General features: G+C 42.4%; 1 protein-coding gene across 7 annotated transcripts in view; it reads right to left on the bottom strand.

Moving 5' to 3' along the window:
- Positions 1-21,581, bottom strand: part of ADK (adenosine kinase) — a 553,898-nt gene that overhangs the window by 128,714 nt on the left and 403,603 nt on the right. For 6 of the 7 annotated variants that reach the window (XM_038408746.2, XM_038408749.2, XM_043519910.1 and 3 more), the window contains one exon: positions 934-1,104. The exons of the other annotated variant lie outside the window; for it this stretch is intronic. In XM_038408746.2, coding sequence (XP_038264674.1) covers positions 934-1,104 — 171 coding nt within the window. The remainder of the gene's footprint in view (positions 1-933; positions 1,105-21,581) is intronic. 7 annotated transcript variants of the gene reach the window in all.

Here is a 21,581-nt window from a genome sequence, read left to right as displayed (position 1 = left end):
GTGCATACACACCTGAGTGGAATACATGTCTGCAACCATTCAAAGAAGAACTGTCAATGTTAAATACTCCTCCCATCCAACTACCCGTGGTTAATAGACTCTCACTATCCTACTGCACCTGAAGAAATATTCTATTTTCTAATCTTTAAAAAAGTATTCAGGGCTGGTCTATGCTAGTTTTTGCACTGGTGTACCTGCACCAATGTACACCCTGAGAGCGGATATGCTGCACCAGTGTAAAAAGTCACTTTCCCAATACAGTTTACTCTGATCTGAAACTTAGACAAGCTTCAATAATGCATGTAACCTATGCCGGTGCAAAAATTTCAAGTGTAGACAAGCCCTCACTTAGTACATTTATTTATGTGACTTTCTCAGGCGTTCATGATAAGCAAACATATATAAATGCTTACAAGAGAACCCTGTGAATTAAGAAAATGCAAAGTGATATCAAAACAATCAATAAAATGTTGGCCTCATTGAGGTCAATGCCTATTTTGCTATTGAGTTCAGTGGGCACAGAAACTCACCCAATCTGTTTACCCCACTCTTGCACAGAAAAGCATAACAAAACTGAATTTCTATAGATGGTTTGGCACTCTATCTTCCATAGAGATCAATGAGAAATTTATAAATTTCATTTTCCTAATGTCCTTCTCCTCCTGCTTAAAGAAAGTGTCTACTTTATTGCAGAATGGGCCATCAAGACTAAAGATATCAAGATGAAAACTTTTAACAGGTTAACACATTAGCAGTCCATTGAACCACTGCTTAATTTAGTTTAATTCTCTCTTTTTAAACTTAGACTGTAAATTAGATTTTACAGTGTCATTTTACACAAAGTTCCTTAAAATATATGTTAATGGAGAAAAAAACCAGAGATTATTTTAAACATAAACATCTGTCAGAAACAAATATTTTAGTAGGACTCACCATCTCATTTCCAAAAAGTATGTCAACATAAGGCATGACTTTCATCAGTGGCTCTTTATAGACCTGGCTAATAAATGGTGCAGAAAGATTCAAAGCGAAGATCTTGTTGTTTGCAGAAGAATGACTGGCCACCTTTAATATTGCTTCTGGTGAAACTGTAAGAAAAAATCCCTGCAAGCAAGCAAGCAAATATATATTACTAATTTTACATTAGGAATCATATTAAATAAGTTGTTTGCAGGTAGGACAAAAAATGAAAAGCACACTTATCGAATGTGAAACTGTGTATAAATGGCATCCTCTGATTTAATTTAATTAGTTAGATTAATCCATTATGCCTGATCTCTTAATAACGCAGTATAATATTTAAACAATGAAAAAGATGTCGTCCTACATAATTGATAATATTGTATAATATAAAATATGAAGCCATTTATACGTTAATATAAATATTATTGTTATAAAGCCAATAACAATAAAAAGAAACTGAAATAACTACATAAATTAGGGTTGCCAACCCTCCAGGATTGCCCTGGAGTCTCCAGGAATTAAACATTAGTCTTTAATTAAAGAGTATGTCATGTAATGAAACCTCCAGGAATATGTCCAACTAAAACTGGCAACCCAGCATAAGTGCGGTCTCCCAAAGAAAAAGCTAATTTAGAATAAGGAGTGCAGATCAGGGTTTAGGGAAGTAATATGAGTGAAAATCAGACCAGGCTTTTACTTCACTTGATTCCCTTCTGAGGAAACCAACTCTGCTGGAATGTATATGAGGCTTGTTCAAATTCACACGCTGAAACTAAAAGAAAATCTTCATTACCTGACATTAGTAGTCCCTATCACTTTCTTTAAGGTTTCCAGACAGCAGCAAAACAGGCCACATATACCTTTTAGTCTTGAACTGTAATACACCCTTGTTACTTTGCAATACAAACTAACCCACAGAGACCTTCCTACCAACACTACAAAAAGAACGATTCTGGGTGGACTCCTCCTGAAGCTCAAAACAACAGACTGGACTTCTACATAGAGTGCTTCCGCCAACGTGCACGGGCTGAAATTGTGGAAAAGCAGCATCACTTGCCCCATAACCTCAGCCATGCAGAACACAATGCCATCCACAGCCTCAGAAATAACTCTGACATCATAATCAAAAAGGCTGACAAAGGAGGTGCTGTCGTCATCATGAATAGGTTGGAATATGAACAGAGGCTGCTAGGCAGCTCTCCAACACCACTTTCTACAAGCCATTAACCTCTGATCCCACTGAGGGTTACCAAAAGAAACTATAGCATTTGCTCAAGAAACTCCCTGAAAAATCACAAGAACAAATCCACACAGACACACCCCTGGAACCCCGACCTGGGGTATTCTATCTGCTACCCAAGATCCATAAACCTGGAAATCCTGGACGCCCCATCATCTCAGGCATTGGCACCCTGACAGCAGGATTGTCTGGCTATGTAAACTCCCTCCTCAGGCCCTATGCTACCAGCACTCCCAGCTATCTTCGAGACACCACTGACTTCCTGAGGAAACTACAATCCATCGGTGATCTTCCTGAAAACACCATCCTGGCCACTATGGATGTAGAAGCCCTCTACACCAACATTCCACACAAAGATGGACTACAAGCCATCAGGAACAGTATCCCCGATAATGTCACTGCAAACATGGTGGCTGAACTTTGTGACTTTGTCCTCACCCACAACTATTTCACGTTTGGGGACAATGTATACCTTCAAATCAGCGGCACTGCTATGGGTACCCGCGTGGCCCCACAGGATGCCAACATTTTTATGGCTGACTTAGAACAACACTTCCTCAGCTCTCGTCCCCTAATGCCCCTACTCTACTTGCGCTACATTGATGACATCTTCATCATCTGGACCCATGGAAAAGAAGCCCTTGAGGAATTCCACCATGATTTCAACAATTTCCATCCCACCATCAACCTCAGCCTGGACCAGTCCACACAAGAGATCCACTTCCTGGACACTACGGTGCTAATAAGCGATGGTCACATAAACACCACCCTATATCGGAAACCTACTGACCACGATGCCTACCTACATGCCTCCAGCTTTCATCCAGACCACACCACACAATCCATTGTCTGCAGCGAAGCTCTACGATACAACCACATTTACTCCAACCCCTCAGACAGAGACAAACACCTACAAGATCTCTAGCATGCATTCCTACAACTACAATACCCACCTGCTGAAGTGAAGAAACAGATTGACAGAGCCAGAAGAGTACCCAGAAGTCACCTACTACAGGACAGGGCAACAAAGAAAACAGAACGCCACTAGCCATCACCTTCAGCCCCCAATTAAAACCTCTCCAACGCATCATCAAGGATCTGCAACCTATCCTGAAGGACGACCCATCACTCTCACAGATCTTGGGCGACAGGCCAGTCCTTGCTTACAGACAGCCCCCCAATCTGAAGCAAATACTTACCAGCAACAACACACCACACAACAGAACCACTAACCCAGGTATCTATCCTTGCAACAAAGCCCGTTGCCAACTCTGTCCACATATCTATTCAGGGGACACCATCATAGGGTCTAATCACATCAGCCACACTATCAGAGGCTCGTTCACCTGCACATCTACCAATGTGATATATGCCATCATGTGCCAGCAATGCCCCTCTGCCATGTACATTGGCCAAACTGGACAGTCTCTATGTAAAAGAATAAATGGACACATATTAGACGTCAAGAATTATAGCATTCAAAAACCAGTCAGAGAACACTTCAGTCTCTTTGGTCACTCGATTACAGACCTAAAAGTGCCACTTCTTCAATAAAAAAAACTTCAAAAACATACTCCAGTGAGAGACTGCTGAATTGGAATTAATTTGCAAACTGGATACAATTAACTTAGGCTTGAATAAAGACGGAGTGGATGAGTCATTACACAAAGTAAAACTACTTCCCCATGTTTATTCCCCCCCCACCCGCTGTTCCTCAGACTTTCTTGTCAACTGCTGGAAATGGCCCACCTTGATTATCACTACAAAAGGCTTCCCCCCCCACACCCGCTCTCCTGCTGGTAATAGCTCACCTTAAGTGATCACTCTGGTTACAGTGTGTATGGTAACACCCACTGTTTCATGTTTTCTATGTATATAAATCTCACCACTGTATTTTCCACTGAACGCATCCGATGAAGTGAGCTATAGCTCAGGAAAGCTTATGCTCAAATAAATTTGTTAGTCTGTAAGGTGCCACAAGTACTCCTTTTCTAATTACTATTCAGTATCCCTGTTTTGGTATTTTATATTTATATAAATCAGGGATTGGCAACCTTTGGCATGTGGTCCATCAGGGAAATCCACTGGTGGGCCTTTACCAGCAGCGTCCGCAGGTTTGGCCGATCGCAGCTCCCACTGGCCGTGGTTCGCCATCCCAGGCCAACAGGGGCTGCGGGAAGCAGCAGCCAGTACATCCCTTGACTCATGCCACTTCCTGAAGCCCCCATTGGCCTGGAATGGCGAAGAGTGGCCAGTGGGAGCTGCGATAGGCCAAACCTGCGGATGCTGCAGGTACACAAACCGTCCCAGCCAGCCAGCGGATTTCCCTGATGGATCGCACGCCAAAGGCTACCGATCCCTGATACAGATGCTATACGTTGGTGGGGAACACTAGTTAATGTAACTACTGCAAGCTCTGTAGATTGTACATACTTTATAATAGTAATTTTTCAAGAGCTTCTCCCTCTCCGAATTCAAATGATGAAAACATGACGAATATAAAATAAGTGTCAAAAATGAAATACTGAATAAACAAAGTTGAACCAGAAACAATCCAGTATCTCATTTAATTAAATTTCAGTTTACTTTCTTTCTCCCTCCTTTATTTTATCCTCTCACATCTTTAAGTGCATATGGCATTCACCAGTTTTCCACCATTTATTTTGGTCTTGGGCTAGTCTGTTCAGGCTTCTGAATGTCATGTTGATGAATTTAGCTCTCTCTATTGTTCTAAGTAATATTTCTCTAGGTTGTCCTCTTTCTAGTCTTTCCAGGTGGTGCCAACGTTATCACTTGCTGTGGAACTTACGTTATTGGCATCCTTAAAGCGTGTCCTAAATATGTCCATCATTTTCTTCTTGGCATATTTGATGCTTCAGTATGGTTTGCTCTCCTTTGAATTTCTGATGTTGCAAGAAACTGTCTTCAATGCACTCAGAAGATCTTTCATAGGCATTTACTTTGGAATGAGTTAATCTTCTCATCAATTTTTGTTGTAGATTTCTATGACTCTGTTCCAGATATGACACCAGCATTCAAAATTCATAGTTGTGTGTCAGTGCCAATCATGCTACTTTTCCAAATCTTCTCAAGTTTATGAAAGTTGTTTGCTGCTTTTGATGTTCATTGCTTGACATCTAGCATGGTGTCACTATCATTGTATTTTTGATTCCATAGATAGGTAAAATGACATACTTCTTCTAGTAGGTTGATGTCAAAATGGGAACCATGATTGAAAAGATGTGATGGCTGCTATTTTGAGCTCAACATTCTGAATCTTTGTGATTAAAATCTAACATGCAATGTTGCACTGCACCTATACCAATCATCATTTCAAAACCAATTGCAACTTAGTAGAATCAATAATTAAAAGCAGGCAAAATGATTGAGTCTTCATTAAGGAGCAATCACTTACCAAGTCTGGTTATGCAAATAAATAAAATTGGTTTTATTCCTACAAGTGAAAAAATCCATGACCTCAAATTCCCCCATATGAAATGGCAGACTTTGTCCCTGCTCAAAATTACTGATATCAGTTTGTACACCCAATGTGTTGTGATGATTGAATAGTCCATCTTTTATACATTGTTTCAACCAAAAAAGGGACCTTTTTTTTTTTTTTTTTTTTTAAACTGGTGACACACTGACTTTACCATGGTAAACTGTAACATTTTTCAGTTCCATAAAGTTTAATATCACAGTAGGATACCAAGTTAAACATACTCTAAGATGCTTCACTTATTAAAAATAATAACTTTATAATTCCTCAATTATAGTAGTTTTGCATTTCCATAACCTAAAAGAGTTCACTAAATATTCTCAAATTTGATTAAACATACAGAATTAAAGGCAGCAATCACATGTGCTGCAAAATAACAAGCAGAGTAGGGTTTTGTAAGTGAAGCGCCATTTCAGCCTTATCTATAGCAACACTACTGCAACACTCTAAAAAACATAATGATTGAAAGGGTTCTATTTTCTAGTTCTCATCATCATATTATTCTGTCTTCACAGTAAAATACATCTGTATTTTTATTCAAAGTAATTCAGCTAAAGATCATCTTAGAAGTTCTACTCATTGACAAATTTTAGTCTAACAAGGAGTTTACAGATTAAAGATCATTTTGAAAACATTGTCTAAATACTTCCCATTGCTCCACACTTTCCAGTTTAGCAAATATACGATCACTTCCAAAATCTGGACTGGATCCTGCCAAGAGATGAGCGGCCCATTAAAGGCAACAGGAGTAGAGGACCCTTTAAATCTCCTTGAGGTGCTCAGCACCTTTCAGGATTGAACCATATAAGCAACCAACCTGCCTCCTTTCTATTTTTGTATCCTAAAGAATTAAAACAAACATTATATAACGTCTTGTCTCCATAGCAATCTCTTCCATCTTTTAGTGTTTCATTTAATGAGCAGTTAGAATTAAAAAACAAAAACAAAAAAACTGTTCAAAGCACAAAATAAAAACCTTTCATGCTAGCATGTTGCCAGCAGTGGATAAACCACATAATGGTCTGCATAAATATTATCCTGGTCAAATAATTAGGCTTCTTACCAATTTCAGTTTGAAAACTTGATCTGAACTAAAATACATCTGATTGTAATTTAAGGTACAAAATAGTATCCCCTTGGGATCTAAGTCATGCCTAAGTCCAACTTTTCCCCCTCTTCTTTTGAAATGCAACATAAGGGTATTTGAGATGCACAAAGTATAATTTGCATTTCAGACCTTGCACAGTAAAGGCCATGAACTCACCAAAGTTGAAAGATTGACTTTTGGGTTTCTTTAAAATAAACTCCTCAATTTAATTTCACTCCACTCTTCAAAAGGTTTCTTTCCCTCATATTTTTCTTAAAATGAATATTTGATCTTAAAACATTTAGGGATTCAGCTGTATTATAGAGGAGAGAGCTCTTTTTTTTAATACTCTGCCAACCATAATTTTTCTTTGTAGAAGTAATTTTCGGCTGTTTGTTCCAGGCAATAGTGCCGAAAAAGAATGTAAGGGGAAATTTGACTGGTCTTTAACCAGAGAGCTGGGTTTAAGAAAGACAACCAGTTTGCATTTCAAAAACTGAAATGGACTTTGGCCATGTTTTTACTGAGGCTTCAATTTCAGCCATCATTGTCCAGCTATGAGCGCAGTTGCACCAATGCAACTAGTGGACACACTAAAAAAATTGGTTTCTGAGTAGCAGCCGTGTTAGTCTGTATTCGCAAAAAGAAAAGGAGTACTTGTGGCACCTTAGAGACTAACAAATTTATTAGAGCATAAGCTTTCGTGAGCTACAGTTCACTTCATCGGATGCATTTGGTGGAAAAAACAGAGGGGAGATTGATATACACACACAGAGAACATGAAACAATGGGTTTATCATACACACTGTAAGGAGAGTGATCACTTAAGATAAGCCATCACCAGCAGCAGGGGGGGAAAGGAGGAAAACCTTTCATGGTGACAAGCAAGGTAGGCTAATTCCAGCAGTTAACAAGAATATCTGAGGAACAGTGGGGGGTGGGGTGGGGGGGCGAAATAACATAGGGAAATAGTTTTACTTTATTTTTTACTTTTTTTTTTTTACTAAAAAAATTGCAAGTTTTGATTTGCACCACTGTAGCTTACTATAGTTTTAAATAGGAGTAAGCTCCACCAGTTCAAATAACAGTTTTCCTTGTCTATGCTAGATGTTTGCACCAGTGTTGCTACAAGAATGCTTGGCCACAATAGCTGTAATCAGGACAAATCACCTGTAGACAAAGCCTTTGAAATTCCATATGCAAATTTCTCTCTTATGCTTAAGACAAGTGGCTTGCAGCATTTTCAAATTGGTAGGCTAAAACCAACAACTAGTAATAACATAAGGTCAACAAAAGTATATTTGTCGGTCCAAGGAGTGAATATTTAGTAATAAAAATATAAGATTAGTTTATTGGAAAGTAGTCAGATAACAGGACAAAGTAACATCAAATTATCCTTCCGATTCTCATACCCTCAAGCATTGCCAACTTCCTAAGTGGCTGGAAGTTATATTTCCTAGTTACACATTAACTAGTGTTAAAAAACATAATTATTGCCTTAAACCTCTCTTGTTATTGTATAGGACACATGGAAACCACTTCAGCTCTATTCTGAAATTGACATTCTCTAGCTGCAAATGAACACATTTTGAACTCACAACAAAAATGTTTTGAGTGGAAGAAGAATATAAAACAGCTAATTAGGAGAACACTCTCATCTTGATGAAAAGGAGTACCAGTGGCACCTTAGAGACTAACAAATTTATTAGAGCATAAGCTTTCGTGAGCTACAGCTCACTTCATCGGAATGCATCCGATGAAGTGAGCTGTAGCTCACGAAAGCTTATGCTCTAATAAATTTGTTAGTCTCTAAGGTGCCACCGGTACTCCTTTTCTTTTTGCAAATACAGACTAACACGGCTGCTACTCTGAAATCTCATCTTGATGTTTATAGATAAAACTGCCATTTAGTATTAATGGGAGTTATAACGAGAGGTCACCTATTAGCAGCTGTTATTTGAGGGCATTATCTATGCATATTCCAACTTGCAGGATTGGCACCTCCTACTATTGAGCACTGGAATCTTCTAGAGAGCAGTGTCTGTTGAGGCCACTTGTCCTTCCCTTCCATTCCACTTGTGGATGATTCCCATAATATGAAGTGGGGAGTGACCCCATCCACTGTTCAGTGCCTTCTCTAATTTTGGAATTCTTTACCTGAGACATCAGAGAAGTGGGGAAGGTGGGGAGAGGCTGTGAACACGCAGAGGCAACACTCTCAAAGAACAATTATTACTGGCAAATAACCTCTCTTTCTTCTTCCAGTGGCCTCTGCACATTCCCTCTTGTGGGAGATTAGCAAGCAGCACAGCTCCATAGGAAGGTGGGCTGAGGAGTTCTAGATGAACAAGAACTGCAGAACTGCCAAAATGAGCATCAGCTCTGAATGGCAGGTCAAGAGAGTATTAGAGGGTGGCCACAATTTTCCTCTCCCTGATCACACCTAAGTAAGGGACATATTTTTGCTTCAAGTAACAACTTTACGAATTCTGTGAAAAGACTAAGCCCCCAAAGGATGCTGCCTTCAGATTAACTGAATATCTTTTAATGTATATCCAGGTGAATGAAAACCTGATGAATCATACCAAGGCTGTACAAGAGACTTGGAGAATACAGACAAGTTTAGTGGCCTGTAAGAGATGGAAACAGAGATGACTTGAGACTGGAAATGGAGACTAGGATACCAATGAAATCCTACTTCAGTTTATAGAGGAAAAGCCATTTGGCCTGTATTTCACTGAGGCTTGGTTTATACAGTTTCGGTACCAAGATAACTATGTTACTTAGAAAAGGAGTACTTGTGGCACCTTAGAGACTAACAAATTTATTAGAGCATAAGCTTTCGTGAGCTACAGCTCACTTCATTGGATGCATTTGGTGGCTTATGTTACTTAGGGGTGTGATTTTTTACTTATACTGGCACTGGACTACTTCAAGCAAGTGGTGCATTTGGAAACAGTGTCAAAACCTTGGCAGCAAACTCAGATGGTTATTGGAACATCAATGCTATAAATTATGGGCATCAAGCAGTTCACCAGGTCCATGGTGCTGGATACTAGACATTGCACTCTGTTGATCTTTTAGGATCAAGGGATTTCTATGGTGTCTGACTGTCAGAACCAAATTAAGTCGACCCGTAAGGCTCTGAGGACTTTGGCACAAAGCTGACGGTACCAGAACCTTGGTGCTGAATTAGGGTGACTTGGAGGAATCCAGGAACCTCAGTGCCAGCACAGCCCCTAGCACTGGGCTACGACTGATAAGACCAAAAACATGGATGCCACCAGATATAAAGCCAGTTAGCTTAGTTCATGTCTAAAGTTGATGCTGGAGGTACACATTGCCAGACTGCGTTAACTGGATCTGAGAGGCCTCCCCCATCAGTAGAGCTGTGTGAGATGGCCCTCCTGCTCCTTTCCATCTTTCATGGTCAGGTGTCCTTTTCATAGACATCAGAATGACTGGACGCATTTAATAATTTTCTGCACAAGTAACTTGTTTTGTGAGGTCATCTCTCCTATTTTTATCATATGAAGACCCAGAGAGTTTCTTCTGACTCACACTAAACCTATGCAGCACCAGCAATAGCAGATGTGAGTGAAACAAATTAAGGGTGTCAAAAGTGTCCACATTACAGGACTGGAGATGGTTGAAGCATCTCCTGGAGCCAGGAATACTCCACCTGTGGTGAAGGTATTTCTCTATAAGGTGTTCCACGCAAAGGCACTGATCCTGCAATCACATGTGCACATGAGAAACTTTATTCACATGCATAGTTCCACTGAACTCAGTAAGATAACACAAGAGTGAAATTATTCACATGCATGAGTGTTTACATGATCAGGGCCAAGATTTTCTAAAGCCAACAAATATTTCTTTAAACCCAAAGCTGAAATCTGTCACTTAGTATTCATTTAGACAAACCCAGACTCAGAAGACAACAAGTAACTATGTATTGTTGGATTTATTTCAGAGTAGCAGCCGTGTTAGTCTGTATTCGCAAAAAGAAAAGGAGTACTTGTGGCACCTTATAGACAAATAAATTTGTTAGTCTCTAAGGTGCCACAAGTACTCCTTTTCTTGTTGGATTTATGATTCTTGAATACCACACAGACAATGTTTGTATGAGAATAAAAAAATAGGACTCAAGAAAAAAAGAGAAGGTTAGTTACCTGTAACTGAGGTTCTTCAAAACGTGTGGTCCCTATCTTTCAGAGTAGCAGCCGTCTTAGTCTGTATCCGCAAAAAGAAAAGGAGTACTTGGGGGCACCTTAGAGACTAACAAATTTATTTGAGCATAAGCTTTCATGAGCTACAGCTCACCTGTTATACGCATGTGCCATGCATCCAGAGCTGAAAGTAGTTGTGTCTGTTAGTTCATGCATGCACCCTTGCTTCACTGTGTTACACCAATAAAATAAAAACCAGCTGGATCTTATTAAAGAGAATAAGGCAAAATGCTACACTTATTGTGAATCCAGAAAGAATCATAGTAAGCAGTTAGTTATAGCTATAACATTCCATTCAATTTCATATTTATTCACACTTTCATTCATACACACACACAGAGGTTCTGCAAGGTTGTTATCATAATTACCAGCCTTAGAGTTGCTTGTGCCAAACCAATGGCCAGGTGGCCTGGACATGAGGAAGGAGCAGGGCCTTGTCAGATGCACATATGATGCTCCTGGAAGTTGGTTTGCAGAATCAGACTCCACAGTTCTCACTTTCTAGAGTCCATTTTTATAGGAATTTATTCCTATGCCAGTCTATGGGAATTGCTTCATCATGCTGTTGCTGAATCAATCAGCAGATGGCACATTCATGACGGCTCCGTGCTGCCAGATGTTATCTTGTTCTTTGGTTCTCCCATTCTTGAGGCTGTTGGGTGGAGTCCAGTCTGCCCTCCGGGGATCCTCTGGTTGTTTCCACTTGACACTATCTTAGGCCGATTGACACTGAATTCTTAGGCTGGCACCTCCCTGATCATTTATTATCCACACCAAGCATCCATCCACATACATCCTCTATCTCTATTTTAATCACAATTGTTAACAAAGCGAGATGAATACAACAAAAGGGCAGGGAGTCTCTGTGCTGTTTCTGTTGTTACAAAGTATCGCTTTGAGTCTCTCTCTGTGTGAGTAGTTGTTGTTACAAAGTATTGCTTTGAGAAGAGACTCTGTTTAGGATGTACTAACACAATTAGCAGCTTGCAAGTTTCACACAGAGAGGGAGAGAAACAGTAAAAATAAGAGACCAAAAACCAAAAGACCTCTTAATTAGTAATACCCTGGAATTTAAACTATGGAAAATCAAACTCATTTGTGATTTTAATAGAGAACTTCTTTAATATGATCCAACATAAAAACCATTTCATCCAAGGTGCTGAAGGGTAGGGTGGACCAAGTGTGCCTTCAGTTCCTTCTCCATCACAAACTAAGAAATCTGCAGCAGAGGGGAAGGAGCGCAGGATTGGAATACAGATAGGAACCTCACATCTCAAAGAACCTCCAGTTACAGGTAAATAACCTCTTCTCTTTGAGTGATGGTCCCTATTGTATTCCACTGAGGGTGAAAGGCAGATGATGGAATCATGGAACAGAGAACATACACACTGAACGAGGCATACATTGCAGAATCTCGCACCAAGGCATAATGGGAAAAGAAGGTATGTACTGAACTCCATGTGGCCAACCTACATATGCCTGCAAGTGATACGTTGTGAGGTGCTGCTGTAGTCAATGCTTGCACTCTTATGGAGTGGGCTCTTACCCCAAGTGGTGGAGACAATCCCGATAACTGATAAGAGTGTAATGCACCCCGAAACCCACTTAGAATGGAGATCGCTTGCCCTTTAATCCTGGTCCGTTACAGTGATAAAAAGTCTAGGGCAGTGGTTCTCAACCAGGGGTCTGGAGCCCCTTGCGGGGCCGCAAACAGGTTTCAGGGGGTCCACCAAGTAGGGCAGTGTTACAGTAGCTGGGGCCAGGGCAGAAGGCTGAAGCCCTACTGCATGGGACTGAAGTCCAGGGCTCTGAGCCCCGCCACTCAGGGTGGATGCCGACGCCTGAGCAACATAATTTCATGGGGGTCTCTGTGGCATGGGGCCGCAGGCAATTGCCCTGCTTGCTACCCACTAACATCAGCCCTTGATTTTATCTGCAGAAAACCAGCTATTGTGGGCTGTGGATTTTTTATAGCATCTTGTGGGGGCCTCAGAAAGAAAAAGGTTGAGAACCCCTGGTCTAGGGGACTTCCTGAATGATCTTTTCTTCTGCAGATAGAAGGCCAGGGCCTGGCGGACATCGAGGGAGTGAAGGTGCTGTTCCTCCACTGAGGAGTGAGGTTTTTGAAAAAAAGCAAATAAGTGTATGGATTGGTTGAGATGAAAGCGGGATACATCCTTTGACATAAACTTGGGATGGAAGCACAGGGAAAAAATGTCTTTACAAAATATGATAAAGGGGGGATTCTGCCATCATGGCTCCCAGTTCGCCAACCCTTCTTTCGGAAGTAATAGCGCCAACCCTCCTGGAGAGGAGAGACAGAGAGCAGGAGGCCAGAGGTTTAAAGGGTGATTTCGTCAATGCCATGAGGACAAGGATGCGGTTCCATTGGGGAGCGATGGGTTGAATGAGAGGAAAAGCCTGTAGGAAGCCCTTCCAAAACCTGATAGTCAAGGGGTGAGTAAAGACTGAGTGCCCTTCCACAAGGGTGTGGAAGGCACTGATAGCAGCTATGTGCATCTTAATGGACTTGAGAGTGAGGCCTGAAGCCTTCAGGGAGAGGAGATAGTCCAAAAGAAAAGGGATGTCCACAGCTTCAGGGGCAAGGCACCTGTTGGGATCATGAGGAGAAATGCTTCCACTTGGTCCTATAGGGACTGCCTTGTGTACTCTTCTGTGCTACTCGAGAGGATATCTTGTACTGCTGATGAACATTCCCATTCTAGTGAATATGCCTCTGGGTTCATCTTCACAACCATTAACATCTCCTATGCTTAGTCTTTGCAGAAGTGATATTTCGGAGAGCATCTAGAGAGCCACAACCCCCCTCATGCTGTAAACCTGACCTACCCCCTTCAGGGGGCATCTAGCACTCTTTTTACAAGCTTGGAGTGCTATAACAATGGACAAATGGGTCCTGGATGTCATTCAACATGGTTATATGATTGAGTTCACAACATCACATCATCCACGTCCCCCACCCTAGCCCCGTCTCTCTCTCGCAACAGCATTCTCATCCTAAAAGTAGACTCCCTATTACAAAGGGGAGTGTCATAACCATACAGCTAAGATTAGCTTAGAATTCCTCCTTACCTGCAAGGAGTTAAGAAGCTCAAATAACCTGGTTGGCACCTGACCAAAAGGACCAATCGGTAAAGAAGATACTTTCAAATCTTGGCGAGGGAAGGCTTTGTTTTGTGTGTTCTCTTGGGAAGCAGAGAAGCATCAGGTCAGAAAACTCCTTCTCCTATAAACCATCCTAAAAGTCTCTCATATTATAAAAATTGTAAGTAAAAGCCAGGCAAGGCGTGTTAGATTATCTTTTGTTTTGCTTGTGAATTTTTCCTCTGCTGGAGGGAGGTTTATTCCTGTTTTTTGTAACTTTGAAACTAAGCCTAGAGGAAGTTCTGCTGTGTTTTTGAATCTTTTGTTACCCTGTAAATTTTTTTCCATCCCGATTTTAAGAGGTGATTTTTACCTTTTAAAAATAAAATCCTTCTTTTAAGAACCTGACTGATTTCTCTATGTCCTAAGACCTAGGGGTTTGGGTCTGTGATCACTTTGTAACCAATTGATTAGGATATTATTCTCAAGCCTCCCCAGGAAAGGGGATGTAAGGGCTTGGGGGAATATTTTGGGGGAATAGGAACTCCAAGTGGTCCTGTCCCTCATTCTTTGTTAAATCACTTGGTGGTGGCAGCGTACCCTCTAAGGGCAAAGAATTTGTGCCTTGGGGAAGTTTTAACCTAAGCTAGTAGAAATAAGCTTAGGAGGTCTTTCATGTGGGTCCCCACAGCTGTACCCTAGAGTTCAGAGTGGGGAGGGAACCCTGACAGGGAGTGATAGGTCTATTAGGGTGCAGGGTTCTGTTCCACCTATTTCCTAGTTGCCAAGAAGGGCAGGTGGAGACTGATCTTAGACCTCCGTTGTCTCAACTACTTCATACGCAAACCAAAGTTTCATTAGAAAGAGGCATGTGATTTCCAGCTCTCCATATGCAGGACACACACTTCCACATGGATATCATCATACCCATAGACATTTCCTGATATTCACGATGGGCCTTTGTCACCTCCAATACAGGGTTTTACTGTGTGTACTCACCACTGCTTTATGGGTCTTCACCAAAGTTTTCTTGGTAGTGGAAGCCCACCTCCTGCGCCAAGGGGTCCTTATGTTCCCTTCTCTTGAAAATTGGCTGCTAGCAGTGCAATCAAAAGGGGAGGCTCATGCCTCGACCTCTATGCTTCTCACACTCTTCTCCTCCCTGGGAGTGAGTTTAAACATTGAAAAATTGACTTTGGATCCCACATGTTCCCTAGAATTTACTGGTGGCTGCATTGACGTGATCTTGACATGCTCCTATCTACAGGAGGACAGTTCCAGGCCCTATAAGAGCTCATTTCCAAGGTGATTTCCAGTTCTTCTGTTCCGGCCAGGACTTACCTTTCTTTTCTTGGCCACATGACAGCTTGCACATAAATTACTGCCTTAAATCTTCTCCGCTTTTGCCTCCTATAACTGTGGCTGAAAAGGACATATTCTCCCATGCACCACAGCATGGACTTCCTACTGATGGTTCCCCATGAGGTTCTCTCCTCCTTCCAATGGTGGACAGGGACTGCGCTGGGACACCATTCCTTCCATCCTCCCCAAGCATGATGATCATCACAGATGCAACAATCATCAGATGGGGTGGTAAGCACATGACTCAAGGGATTTGAACCACTCAGGAATCCCAGATGCACATCAATATCATGCAACTCCACTATGCAACAAAACCACTATTTACTACAGCAACAAACAAGGGGCAAAAGCTCACCTGTGCTTTGTGCAGAGGCAGTTCGTCTTTAGGATTGGTGAATTGGCCGCATGATCCTGTTGTTGGCAGGATATCTTCCTGGGATTCAAAACGTAATTGCAAGTCCCTCAGCAGGAAATTCGTGACCGACCACAAATGGGAGCTCCGCGACACCATGGTCTCCAACATTTTCAACCACTACGGGATTCCTGCCATCGACCTCTTTGCCTCCCATGCCAACAGCAAATGCACCCAGTACTGCTCGGTGCTCTTTCCCAAGGCAATGCACAAGTCATTCGCTTGTCAGATCAGATAAATTATGCCATGCCTCCCCTACTGCTCCTGCTGCATGTCCTACACGAGATCAGATAGAAGAGAGCAGTTTTCTGATCAACCCGTTCTGGCCTTGCCAGTTCTGGTTTCCCCTTCATCTCTACATGTCAGTGTGTTCCCCCACTTCCACCGCCAGCTTTCCTGGAACTCCTCATGCAACACGGTGGCAGGATCCAGCATCCTGATACACAGACTTCACCTCAGAGCTTGTTTTTTGGATAGGCATTTTGGATGGGGCCATTGGGTCTTCTGCCATTTGCAAGGAGGCCCATAGGACCATTGGTGGAAGAATTGGGGAGCTTTAAAATGTTGCACCAGTGGCGGGCAGTAAAACGTGCATTTGAGAGCTGGTGTGTAGATACCCAGTGATTGCAGAGTGGCTCTGAAGTCCTTGAGGATATGAAGGGAATCATTAGTGTTCTGATAGAAGAGATGAGACTCATTAAAGGGAGGTCCTATATGGTGTTCTGGACTTCCTTTGAGAAACCTGATGAATGCAGCCACGACTCCCTCCTCACAACGATCCCTGTAGCCATAGTGTGCAAAGAAGTGTTTGCTGCGTGCATCGCAGGCTGGAGTGTTTGTCTTTGCAACTAATTTTCCCTCCTGTAGAATAGCCTGGAAGTGGGCTTGATCGTAGTGGAGAAATCTGTCAGAGAAATCTGCCAACTTGCCATAGGTAAGGAAGTTATATGTAGTGAATAAAGCCAAGTGACTGGAGATAAGAAATTGAAGGCTGGCAGAGAAGACGACCGTGTGACCCAGAAGATCCAGTTGCTTGCCCTCTTTGTCTGCTGGGAGGGAGTGCAAGTGTCGTTGCTGGGCCTGCTCCATTGCTGCCTATATGATGAGGGAATTGGGTGGAGAATGAGAGAACAGAAACTTGGACCCTTTTGCAGGTACATAGTACCTCTTCTCTGCCCCCTTGAGGGTGGGTGTGCAAGTGGCTGGAGTGTGTCAGATATACTGGACCGGTTGAAGAATGGCACCATTGATTGGTAGAGCCACTCTTGCTGGTAAGATTTCAAGCAGCTGGTGCTGTTTCTCCTGTACTTCCTCCAGTGGAATGTGGAGGGCATGAGCCATCCAACATAATTCCTGGAACTGATGGTAGTCATCCGGGGGCAAGGAGGGAGTCGAAGACATTGCAGCATCTGGAGACAATGAATGGAACTGCTCTGGTTCTTGTGGTACTGTTGGAGTCAGACTAAGTGGTGCATCTTTCAGTATAGGTTCGGAATGACTACTTGATGACGGTCGAAAAGGCGAGCTGGGGGACTTCTCTCAAGTGGCGTGAGAAGGTTCCAAAAGGCAAATACTGCGGTTATGACCCCCAGTAGAGTCAATCAGGCAGATCCGGCGGTTGCTGTGGAGTATCCCAAGAAACAGGGTGCCAATGGCTCCATTGCTTAGGAAAGGGAGAGTATTGCCATTGAGTCGGTGTAATCTTCGGTTAGTCGTATTGGTGATATGGGAGGACCGGACCCTGGGCTCCATCTGAGTCCTCCGATGCTGAAAAATCAGAGCCCAGTTTGAATGGCAGTGACATTGGAACTGTGGGATCTGTAGGTAAACCAGCAGTAATATGACCCGAGGGAGGCAACTCTAATGTAGGAAAGCATACCCACCTAGGAGGCGACGGCACTTGAAGATGTGGAGATCTCACCTCCTCCAAGGCAAAGAGGTCATGAGGATTGGGGGCCAACTCTAGTCTCCCCAGTATCAGTGGTAGGCGCTCCACAGTTGGAACAAGAGCTGGAACAGAGGACTGCCTCAGAACCGAAGGTTCCCTTGACTTCAGTAGTGCTGAGCTGGAAGGAATACACGGCTTGGTGGGCAGAACGGGCAGAACAAGCAGAGCCGACGGTCTGTGCGACTTCTTATTGTGCTTTTGAGCACTGGAACATGCTGCTTCTCCGTGGCTGGAACTAGGGGATGGAACAGTATCCTTCTTCGGTCTGGAGGAAGACTTACTGCCATGCTGATGTGCACACTTCCTTGCCTCACAAATAGATTCCAGCATGGGTTCCATAACACTGGTACCTGCGGAACCGAACTGGAACTCTGCATCAGGAGGTGCACTCCTTGATTGCTCAGGCCGATGTACAGGGGGTTTCCCATCCTGGATCCAACTGTGGCCTCATGGCAATCTCCATGAGGTGCTTCTTGAGGCAGAGAGCCTGGCCTTCCTGGGTACACCTTGGGAAGGAGAGGTAGATACTGCACCTGAATGCAATGTGGGCTTCCCCCAAGCAGTAACAGCAGCATTGCTGCTCATCACTGATTGAGAACAAGCGAGGGCAGGAAGTGCAGATCTTGAACCTCAGCATCTTCGGCATAATCTAGTACCCTGGCGTAGGTGCTAAGAAAGTGGGGGGAGTGGGAGATTGGCAAAATGGCATCCCAAAGTCCTTAAAACTACTACTCACAGTATAACTACTACAAAAATAACAAAGATACTATTCGAAGAATAAAATCTTTTTTCTGTGTTTTAGAAAGTATGTCACAAGAGAACAGTAGAAGCTCCAACTCAGACCATACAGCAATGAGAAGGAACTGAGGGTGCAGTCAGTCTGCTCTTCCCTTTATCACCTCAGATGAAACTGTGAGGTGGAGGAAGGGCACATGAGCAGACAACAGACACTACTACTTTCAAAATCCCTAACTCCAGATGCTTGGTGCATGTGTATAACCCTCAGTGGAATATAATAGGAACCATCATTCGAAGCAGAACTAAAACAGTTTACATAAAAATAATTCATAGCCATCTGAGCCAATGGATTTTGAGTCATGATGGTCTGGACTGATTTTCAAAGAGCATTTGATAACAATATAGAAAAATTGTAAGGGAGAATCAAAATATTTAACTGTTAGAAACAAATATAAAGCTGCCTGCTGCCTTTTAAAACAGGTTATATTCTGCCAACACAGAAAGGAATAAATTCTTTAATCCAAATTTATTTTATGGGAAACATTTACAACAATATGCAATTTCAATTACACCACCCTCATCCATCAAAAGGATGGAAGTTTTCTGTACATATAGACAATTCGACATTGCTGTAATGAAAATCCTGATATAAACCCTGATTCAGCAAAGCATTTAAGAACTTGCTTAACTTGGGGCTGGTCTACACTAAAGTTAGGCCGGATTAACTATATTGCTCAGGCCCTATTCCCTATGCAAAGTAGTTAAACCAACCTAAATCTGAGTGTAGAAATCACTAGGTTGACGGAAGAAGTGGATTTACTACAGTGATGGAAGAACCCCTTCTGTTGCTGCGGTCAATGTCTACACTACAGCAGCATTGCACCTGTGCCCCTGTAGCATTTCTAGTGCAAACATAGCCTAAGCATGTGACTAGTCCCACTGAAATCTTAAAGTTTAGCACATGCTTAAGTCCTCTGCTGAACTGGAGTCATAACTCACTAGGCCAGATCTTTTGCTCAGGTTAAATCTCCTTTGAACTCCAATACCACAAAGGGGACTTAAAGCTACCTTAATCAGATAGATGAACAGTCCCTTATCATAGCGTAGCCTTGCACCATCCATTCCTCCCCCTGTAAACCTAGTGAGCATATCAGGGGCATGCATAATGGAGTAAAGCTGGTAAACAATGTGTTCTGGCAATCCTAGGCCTGCAGAATGATCCCTCATGGACTTATTCTACCTAGGATACATTAGAACAAGTCCCTATGAGTATATCTTCCCACATGGAGAAGGCAGAAAGGTGGTTGTAGAAAGTAGAAAGGTGGAAGGTAGAAAGATGGCCCTGCCTGGAGTATTCTCCCATGGAAGGCTATGGCAGAACAGGCACATCTGCCTCATTTTCCCTCCTTCAGAGTTCCCAGTAACTCCACTGGAAGATTTCTTAACTCACTAACACCTTCCTTGGGGCTGGTTTATTACTGAAATATGGGTTAAATAAGCCATAACAAAGATCCCAAACATAGTCCATTTCTCACACCCACTATACATAGTCTTTAAAATCCCACATCTTCTCATCCATCAACGTACTACACAGCATTCTCCAGCATCTTCCACCACTCATGGCCTCTTCTTTGGTCTTGGCCTGGCCTTTTATCAGGACAGCCACCCCAACCCTTTTCGTTGGAGTGCAACCCTGCTCTTACCAGTGAAAGGCCCCACAACCTCTCTCCTGGGAGTCTGTCCTCACAAGGGGAGCATCTCTCACTCCCTTGGGCTCTCTCATTGTTCTCCTGGCTCCCATTCTCCCCTCTGCTGGTCCACTGCTTTCAGCCCTCGCTGGCTTAGAAATCAGCAGGCAACTCCCTCTGCTGTTCTCTGGCCTTCAGCTCTCTGGCTTAGGGAGGACATCCAGCAAACCCCACCTTCTGATCTCCTGCCTCCCCCCTTCCGCTAGGAACTACCACTGCTACCTTCAGAGACCACTTGGTCTCTCATCTGCCAATCTCTCTCCCCCGGGGAGCTCTTGCTGACTCTACCACTGTCCAGATCAATCCCTCCCATCTAGGGCCCAGCTTCTGTCTTTCCAGCCCAACTGGAGTAATCTGATGAGTCATAAGTGCACTAGCCTCTTCCCTCTTAAAGGGCCAGTGCCATCCTGTGGCTGGGGCAAAGAGACACCTTTGCTTCCCATCATTTGAGCTGCATGGAGCATGAGCTTGATGCAGCCCAGAATCCATCCACTGTGCATCTTAGCTCTAAAACATTGTTCCTTTGAGTTAAAATTTTCATTGGTAGCTCTGAGGCAGGAGGTGAATTTTCTTATAAAGTTAATGTAAAATACCTTTTCTTGTATCTGAGTTATGTGTATGGATGTAGGGGGAGAGGGAGAACCATTTGAAAAATTTCATCTTTAAATCTTGAAATGTCTGCATACAGTACTTCTCAAGACATACAATATTGCCAAAGAAATGGGTTTAATAAACCAGATAACTTTTTCCTCAATTCTGACCATTTAAATTAATAATCTAAAAATATATTAATGTAACATTTACAGCTTAATTATACAGGGTATCCGATAGTAGATAACCAAATGACTTAGTATTAAAATACTGCTGTTGTAAAAAAAACCCTAAAATATAAAACTTAAACAAAACAACACTAAAAAAGTGTCAACTTTTTTAATGAAGGTGTTTTTTTTTTTAAATATCTTGTACTTCACCTAGGAGGAGAAAATAATCTACACAGAACATTCACTACATACATACAAAATGGTTGCAGTACATGAAAGCTGTTCAAACTCTATATTCCTTTTCCTCAGGAACACTAAGTACCTACACAGTGCTCATTGTACTTTCAATTACATTTTATCTTCTAGTGATCAGCAAATGGCCATTTAATGAAATATAAACCACTGGTTTCCACTAGTTCCTACTGGAGACAGTTGTTTTAAATCAGAAAGTAAAGATGGCAAAAATGCAACAATTTCTCTGAGTAATAG

The sequence above is a fragment of the Dermochelys coriacea genome, chromosome 7 (genome assembly GCF_009764565.3).
Source record: "Dermochelys coriacea isolate rDerCor1 chromosome 7, rDerCor1.pri.v4, whole genome shotgun sequence".
Taxonomy (NCBI): domain Eukaryota; kingdom Metazoa; phylum Chordata; order Testudines; family Dermochelyidae; genus Dermochelys; species Dermochelys coriacea.
This window is presented reverse-complemented; position numbering and strand designations above follow the sequence as displayed.